Genomic DNA, 9,409 nt, shown 5'->3' with positions numbered 1-9,409 from the left:
AATAAATTAAAACGAATAAAACCTTACGAGTGGGAACGTATAGGTTTCGTCTTTTACACTTCCATTGAAAGTACACATCAGAGAGTCATTTACACATTATGGAAAGAGACATTTAGACGTGTTAGTTTTGGGAAAGAGACATTTGAGTAAATGTTTTTGGATCTAAAAAATGTGATATTTTAAAAAAAATTGAAAAAAGGTATTTAAAAAATCAAATTTGTATTTTTGTCAATCATTCAATTTGAAAAAAAATAAAAGGTTAAAATGTTGTGGGCGCAAAAAAACCACTTGAAAAGCTTGTCAAAATCACTTTTTTCTACTCGAATTTTATCTTCGAAAAAGATAAATTCAATGTATCCAAACACTATTTTAAAATGTTTTTACAAAAAAAGTGAAAATTATGTATGAACAAACTAGAGCTTAGATATGAATATAATTAGGAGTGTGCATCGTTCGATTTAGACGATTTTCTCCTTATGTCATTAGTTTGTTACATCTTGTTGTCTTGCACAATTTTGGCAATATTTTCTTGGACTAAACTTTAGTGGGAGCACAAGAAATATGATCACAAATATGAGAATTAGAAAAGATGGAAAGAGAAAAACTAATTTCACACTAAGAAATTGAAATAGTACAAAAGATATTTTTAATATGGTATAATATTATCTCCTTTAGGTTAAAGTTTTTCCTAGAACACCTTGCATCATTAAGGGTGTGTTTGGTATAGAAAAAAAAAGAAATTTAGGAAATATTTTGTAATATTCTCATGTTTGATAAGTCAAAAATAATGGTAAACATTTTCTCTAGAAAAAACAAGTTTTAAGAATTTCTTATGAAACTTGTTGTTCCTACTGTCTCCACGAAAATTGTATAGCTAATTTTCAAGAAACTTCATTTCCTTAAAAAAAATATTATTTTTTTCACAACCAATCAAACACTAAAAAGAAATGAAATTCAAATATTTTTTAACCTAAACACACCATTGGAGAAAAATTAAGTCAAGTACTTCTAATACAACAATATATATCCAATATAATCTATGCAAATATTATGGGAGAGTGTGAACGCGGTGACAAGTGTTGGAAGTGAGAAGGAGACGATCAACGTGAAATTCCACTTATGCAACTTGCTTTCCATACTCTCTCCACAAAAATTATTTTCCTAATTTTCAAGAAACTTATTTTCATAGAAAAAATACTTTTATCAAACCAACCGAACATTGAAGAACTGAAATTCAAATACTTTCTTTCATACCAAACACACCCTTAAGAGGATAATCAAGTCAAGAACTTCTAATACAACCACAAAAACATACGTAGTGTACCCCCACAAGTGGGATCTGAAAAGGATAGTGTATACAAATCTTACTACTATCTCGTGGCGGTAGAGAGACAAATTTAACCGATGTGGTGAGCGTGAACCGAACAAAATGCAGCTTCTCCATAGTCCATTAATTTACAACTCACCAAGAAGCAAGAAAACAAAGAGACATTCAAGTACTAATAACGCAGTTTCTCTATAATTCCATTAATTTACAACTTCTCAAGAAACAAGAAAACTGAGAGAGACCTCATCTGGCCTCTACATCTGGGGTGACATTTGGTCAGCAACAGAGGCCAAACCCTGCATCAGCCTAACTATCTCGGTAGTGTCATCGAGATAGTATTTGGCCTTGCTGGGCTTCCGGCCAACAGTACAAGCAAAGACTTCGGCCGCTGGAGCCATGGACGGGCCAGACACCGAGCTCATGATCACCTCGAACATGTCTTCATCTGATCGGTCATCTCCTATGCAGAGGACAAAATCTGGTGACATTCCTTTCTCTTGCATTTCGTTAAGGAGGCGCTTGGCAACAAGCCCTTTGCTTACACCCTGCAGGATCCAGGAAGGAACACATTTTTGAAGACATACATTCAAAATACCATACATTAACCATATCTCAAGGATTAAAATGTTTAGAGGGCAAATTTGAGTTTACAAATGTGAGGTTTAGACACAAGAGTTGCAATACAAAATTGTATATGATCAATGCAGTTGGTCCCTCTCCCCGGCGTAGAAATCATACCAAAAAGGAAACGTAAGAGAAAGCACAAACGAAGATGAAAAATGTTTCACATATGAGGTCCCACGGTTTATTCCTCTCGACTCCTCTCTTTTCATTTTTCGAGAAAATTTTTCCCTGAGAAGATAGAAAATAACACGGAATTAAACTAAGTACTCCCTCCGTTTCAATTGTTTGTATTACTTTCCTTTTTAGTCCATTTAAAAAAGGTCTCTTTCCTTCTTGGGGAACTCTTTAATCCTATTTTTTCCACGTGGTATGTTTAAGACCACAAGTTCGAAGGGCATTTTGGTACACTCAAAAGTCTTTAATTTAAGTTTTAGTTGAGTCACATACCTGCAAGTAGGGATTCTGGCATTACTATTGTAAGAGTCTATTGAATCATATGCAACCAATTCGAGTTATAAACAAAGAAACTTCCTAAGCTTTTCTAACTGAGAATCCATTAAGATTGAAACCTAATGTTTCACCTTATAAATGAATCATCCCACCTCTAACGAACAAACTGAGATATATGCAAAAGCAACTATCTTGCAAAACAACAGTTAGTTTTTAACTCATACAGTCTGCAACTATGTTGTTTGGACTCTACAAAAGTACAGTCACACTCATGCCGGATGGAGGATCCGACATGCACAAGTCAACTTTTTGAAAGAGTCCGAGCAACACAGGTCTGCAAGCAAGCGATACAAGTGTTTCTGCTGCTGCTGCAAAATGCCCTCCGTTTCTACAGGAGAGCAAATACCACTACAAGCCAACGCTATCGTCAAGAAAGAAAAGTACATACCTGGGGCTTAACTTCCACTATATTCTGTCCACTCTTGACAGTGACTGGTTCATTAGCCAGCACACTTTCTAGGTGATCAAGAAGTTCTTTAGCCTGACATGATCCGAAATCAGGATCTGCATCCTCGTAAGACCATACCATTGATGTTTCCTTGTCTTCAATAACTGATCCATCAGTAGTCTCAGTGTAAAGTTGCATAACAGGCTCAGCAATTTCTTTCCAACAACATTCTACTTCTGGTATACATGTTTCCCATTCTTCATCTTGATTCATCCTGTAAATTCAAAGAGCCATTTGAAATTTGAACCTGTGCGTAAATTGTGAAAACATATAACAAGGAAATATGTTAGAAGCAATACCTCAAGAAATAGCCATGCTCAGCTGCAATACCAAGTTTCTCACAAGTTGGAAACCAGTCCGCTAGCGTCTTTCGGCTTCTAGCACTGACGATGAACACCATATTGTTCTTGTCTCTGCACAAAGTTTTGATGATTTCAATTGTTTTAGCACTTGGCTTCTTATCAATTGCATTTTGAGGCATCAGAGTTCCGTCGTAGTCCAGAAGGATTGCCCTGGTTGTTGTCCTTTTATATGCTGAAACTATATGCTCCATTGAAAGCTTCCTAAAATTCGGATCAAGTGCAACAACTCTGAAACTTAAACCGAATCCAATACCCCAGCATCTTCGTCTCACATGATCCTTGCATGTTCTCTCCAAATCTTGCAAGAAACTGCGAGCCCAGTATCCAACATCATGGGTGCTAACATATCTGTAATGTTTCTCATGCCTAAGTTGCTTCTCTGGCTCAGGCATTACTAAAGCAGAGTCCATTGCATCGGCAACTACATCAATGTTCCATGGATTCACTCGGATTGCTCCACTCAAAGAGGGAGAACACCCAATAAACTCAGACACCACTAACATGCTCTTCTTTGGTGTAGAAGAGTCCAGTTTCAGAACCTTATCCAGCCTCTCATTTCCTTGACGACTAATTATATACTCGTATGGTATAAGGTTCATGCCATCCCTGACAGCAGTGACCAGGCAACACTCCGCGACAACATAATAAGCAATCCTTTCGTAAAACTTAAGTGGCTTATCAATCAATATAACTGGTTGATACCCAGGCCTTCCAAATACTTCATTAATTCGCTTCACTGTCGAATTTGTTTCGTCCTGCACTTCTTGAACATCTTTTCCTTTGCCTCTAGCAGGATTGGCTATCTGCACCAAAACAACCTTCCCCTGCTTCTCTGGGTGCTGCAATAGAAGTTGTTCCATTGCCAATAACTTCAAACTAATGCCTTTAAATATGTCCATGTCATCAACTCCAAGCAACAATGTCCTTCCCTGATGATTATACTGCTGCACGAGCTCGGAAACTTTCGCCTCTGTCTCAGGGAGACTCAAGACTTGCTGAAGCTGCCCCATATGAATACCCACAGGCAGGATTTTAATACTTACAGTCCTACCATAGTACTCGAGGCCTATGTAACCCCTTTTCGACTCATAAGAAATACCTAACATCCGACTGCAACACGAGAGGAAGTGCCTCGCATAGTCAAAAGTGTGGAACCCAATCAAATCCGAATTCAAGAGAGCTCGTAAGATTTCTTCGCGAATAGGCAATGTTTTGTATATCTCGGAAGAAGGAAATGGGCTATGCAGGAAAAATCCAAGCTTTACTCTATTGAATCTCTTCCTCAAGAAGGTAGGTAGTACCATGAGATGATAGTCATGAACCCACACAAAGTCATCTTCCGGGTTGATCACTTCCATGATCCTGTCAGCAAAAATTTTGTTAACAGAAACATAAGCCTGCCACAGTAATCGATTAAATCGACCACCGAGATCAGGCGAAAGGGGCAACATATAGTGGAACAAAGGCCAAAGCTGCTGCTTACAAAATCCATGGTAGTACTTAGTAAACAGATCAGGTGGTACGAAAGTGGGAACACACTTAAATGTCTCAAGAAGTATTTGTGAAACTTCATCTTGCTCATTCGGGTGGATTTCTTCCTTAAGACAACCAACATATATAACCTCAATTTCATCATCTCCTAAACCATCTTTCAGCTGGAGAAGAAGTGAATTCTCATCCCAGCTGAATAACCATCCTTTACTGCCATCAGTTTTCCTTTGTACTCTAATTGGCAGCTGATTAGCTACAACAATTATCCTATCTTTTTGAGCTGAAGATGATGATGGATCAGAGCAAACGCTCTCCGATCCATCATCATCCAGATCAGACATTATCCCGGCTACGGTCATAATACGTGGAATCCTCCGGCTCATTCTCCCGAAAGACGGCGAAGGAGCCTCACCTGAGGCTAGCTCCAACAGATTGGAGTAGGATCTTGACACCATTTTTTTTTAAAACAAAATTCCCTTTCACTAACTAACAACACCAAGTCCACCAAACCAAAACACACACTCTCTATAGTAAGCTCCTAACATAGAAAGAAATAAACACAACCCCACTTCACAAAACTTCCCCCAAATCAACTATCAATGAGATACAACTTCTGCCTTTTTCTTTTTCCTCTTTCCTGTAAAACCCAAGAACAAACTTTTCAGATTGTGTGAACCAAGTAAACCCCCAAAAGCAAAAGGGTGCAAGAAAATAACCTCAAGACTTCATTTTGACAAGTGAATCACAACTATAACAAATTTTTTAGATTGTGTGAGCCAAGAAAACCCCAAAAAAATCAAAAGGGTACAAGAAAATAACCTCAAAATTTCATTTTGACAAGTGAAACACATCTATGGTGTGTAACAATTATTTTTTTAGATTTTGTGAACCAAGAAAAAAAAACCATAAACTCAGAAGGATACAAGAAAACAACCTCAAGATTTCAACTTGACAACTGAATCAACTGTGACAAACTTTTTTAGATTGTGTGAACCAAGAAAACAACCTCAAGATTTCAATTTGACAAGTGAATCAAGTGTAAAACTTAAAAGGGTACAAGAAAATAACATCAAGATTTCAACTTGACAAGTGAATCACAAGCTAGGGGTGGGCAATACATGAGGGTATATATCATTTCAAATAGATAAACTTTATGGAAAGAGAATAAGAATATATTCAAAATCATAAATACAGCTAAGATATTGAAAACATTTTTTCTTGGAATTATTAGACAGGAAGCACATAACATCACAACCAAACAATTACAACCACTACAACCCCAGATATTATAAAGATTTGATAGAGCAAATGCAAAGAAGCAAAATAGTACACTGAGGAATTTCAACAAAAGTTGAAAAGAGAATTTTACCAGTTATTGAACATTTTGAATTCCTAAAAGTGGAAACCCTAAAGTGAAAAAAAAATAATGAAAATTGTAGAGTGTGAAGACTGAAGAGAAAAAGCCAGCTAAGCTTACTACAACAATGGTGTTTTCTTTCTTTTTGTTATCTTTATTATGGGTGGAAGCTGCCTATATAGCTTATATTATATACACTGTACACTGTTATAGATGGACTGTATATTATAATATTAATAATATGTTTTTGTGGTTCTTTATTTATGTTATAAAAACTTGTAATTAAAAGTTTTCTAAAAAATTGATTATAATACTCCAATATAGATAATGTTGAATATTGTTGTGACATTGCCAATAATTTTGCCAAACTTGACCTCATGAGAGTGTGAGTGCACCACCACTAAGATCAACGGGAGTTGCGGTGTGATGAATATGATTCTATCTTAGTCAGGGCTTTAATGTGAGCTTCGGACATCAGGTGAGAAATTAAAAAAAGAATATGATTCTATCATTTTTAATTAGAAATTTCAAATTTAGATTAGTTGGAGATCACACAGAGAAAGTGAATACACCACTATTATAAATTATAGATATGTAATAAGGGGATCTTTTTCCCTTACACAAGTTTTGCAACGTAAGTGTACTTTTGCTAATATATCACATTCTTCGTCACAATGTTGAAACAATGAAGTGGACAATTTTGGTGCTTTAGAGAGATTTCCTATCGTTAAATATATCGATGTTTCAAGTAGTAAAAAAACGTAAAGTACTATATTTATAAGATTAAAGTTTATATTCTTCAAAAACAGACACATTGATGAATCAGTCATAACCAGAATCAGGACATATGCGATCTGTTGTACAAGTAGATTTCGAACAAATATCATAAACATGCAAAACTGAGAGTTACTAATCTGTTAAAAAATAAAATATTTTTTCCATCTCAATTCATATGACACTTTTTTTATTTTAGTCTTTTCTAAATTAAAAATCTATCTTTTTAAAATAATAATAATATTGTGCTTCATCGAATCATATAACATAAATTGGTATCATGAATAAGGGTCCCTTTCCTATTCTATGAGGACAAATGGATTATTTTATTTTTAAAACTACTTTCATGTGGAACTGTTTACATTTTTTTTTGGGTACTTCCAATAATGTCTAGACACAAATCTCTTTAATTTTAATGGATAATAAGTTTATCCATTTGACCTAACTTTTTGATATTTCCATAAGTTTAATAAAGCTTTGAGACATTAGTTTCAACAACTCAAGCTTACAAAGTACGTACAAGGACATAGAAGAGTTAAAAGAACTAGCTACGAATGTAGTAGGATAGGATAAAATTTTTCTATTTTTTTCGAACATTATAAATGAAAAAGCTTCAGATAAGTAGTACATTTTAGATTTATACGATGAGGATTTGAATTATTTGTGTCAAGAATATATCATAAATCATCTTTTTATCTTCACAAATCACAAGATAGAAATAAGATTGCATACACATCATCTTTTCTAGACTTTACTTGTAAAATTATATTAGGTATATAGTTATTATTGATCATATTTGAATATGATCAAGTTTTTCACAAGGTCCTTTAAAATCTATGTATACTCTATACTATGTTCAAACTTCTCTTCTTAAATCATAATGATTGAGTATTTAAATTTCTTTTATTTTGAAAAATATTTTTTGTTAGAAACAGTTTTGAAAAGTACTTTTTATAGATTAGCAATTTGTATGCTAATCAATTTTAAATACTCTTTGCTAACATCAGAGTAGTTATTTGTGTTTAATCTAAGTTTTAAAAATGTTTCTCAATAAAATTTAACAATTTGTATTTGTTTTTTCATTTTTTTTTAGCTTTTGCTAACACTCGAAAATACATACTTTCTCAAACACAAATTTAATCATATAAATTAATCGAGTCATTAAATTTCGAGATTCAGATTACCTAGGAGTACATAGAGGTGAGTTACATGGGATCATAACCCTTCGAGTTTATCCACAAGGGAAACCTCGTTCGTTGAAGTCGAGAACATGTGGGACCTGTACTTGTGGTCCAACAAAATAGCCCTCCTAGTTAATTTAATTACAAATAGGCCATTGCAAAACTATATTTTATTTTGTTTGATTTGATACTTGTATTAGAATCCAACTAAATCCTAATCGCACCATCTAAATAATCTGAATTTGTGTGAATAAGGGCTTATTAGTGAGGGGGCAAAAGGTCAAGACTCAACATGTTGTTCTCGAAATCTATATACCAATAGAGTAAATATTTAATAAAAATGTATCGTGAAAAGATGATTAGATATTACATGACGCAACTTTAAGGATAGAAAGTTAGTAGGTAATTGAGAGTTATTCTATTACTAGCTTATTCATGTATTTGACTTGATCGTAGTATAGAACATCAATTTGGCCTATTTTGGTATCTAATATTATATGTGATTTACTGTATTTAGGTGATTGCACCTTATCGTTGTTATTACGATTTCTAGCTTATATGTTTCACAATATTATTCTACTATCAGTTGTCATGTTTCTTTTTATTGTCGTAATTTTAGTTACTATTTTAATTTTCTTGAATTGAGGACATTTCGAAAAATAAATTCTCTATTTTAAAAAAGTAATGGTAAAAATTACATACACTATAGTCTTTTCAGATTCTATTTTATGAGATTTTAAAGAATATGTTATTGTTTTAAATAATAATTAATATATATTTTTAAAATACGATAAATAATTTGAGACAGGAAAAATGTATATGCCTCGTGTGTTCCAAACGGATTAGAGGGGCATTGTTGCATGAACCAAATGAAACTTTTATTAATTCCGACGACAAATCCGACGAAAAAGGCTGTGCCACTCCAACGTTAAATTTGTCTTTAAATATATTTAGATTATTTAAAGTGTGTTCGGTACCAAGAGAAATATTTTTAATGAATTTTGTTATTAACTTTTTTTGTTTTAATATATAATTAAAAATAATTATTTATAATTTTAAATAAATATAATAGGAGATGAGGATGTTATGATGTGTTATATTGTTGTTATACGCTTACATAGGTTTCTTTACTATCAATGGATCAAGTGAATATTTTGTTATTGAGTTCCCAATAAATGTTTATTTATATATACGAGTTCTCGAAAATCCGCACCCGATACCTTAGCTAAATCTGCCCATGGAGATGATACGATTAATAAAACTAAGATAATATTAATTTCCACTTACAAATATTTAATTTTCACAAACTTATTTGTTTAAGTGAGGCTCTCAACT

At 33.7% G+C, this 9,409-nt stretch overlaps 1 protein-coding gene across 1 annotated transcript; it reads right to left on the bottom strand.

Moving 5' to 3' along the window:
- Positions 1-1,333: 1,333 nt before the first annotated feature.
- On the bottom strand, positions 1,334-6,326 carry LOC125868345 (alpha,alpha-trehalose-phosphate synthase [UDP-forming] 6-like). Its single transcript, XM_049549000.1, has 4 exons — positions 6,132-6,326; positions 3,209-5,399; positions 2,850-3,123; positions 1,334-1,872 (listed from the first exon to the last, which is right to left on the bottom strand). The coding sequence occupies exons 2-4, from the start codon at positions 5,215-5,217 to the stop codon at positions 1,582-1,584; spliced, it is 2,574 nt and encodes an 857-aa protein (XP_049404957.1). The 5' UTR covers positions 5,218-5,399; positions 6,132-6,326; the 3' UTR covers positions 1,334-1,581.
- Between the last annotated feature and the right edge of the window lie 3,083 nt (positions 6,327-9,409).

This window comes from Solanum stenotomum, chromosome 6, assembly GCF_019186545.1.
Source record: "Solanum stenotomum isolate F172 chromosome 6, ASM1918654v1, whole genome shotgun sequence".
In the NCBI taxonomy this organism is placed as follows: Eukaryota; Viridiplantae; Streptophyta; class Magnoliopsida; order Solanales; family Solanaceae; genus Solanum; species Solanum stenotomum.
Note: the sequence above shows the minus strand (reverse complement) of the source record. Positions and strands in the feature narration are given on the sequence as shown.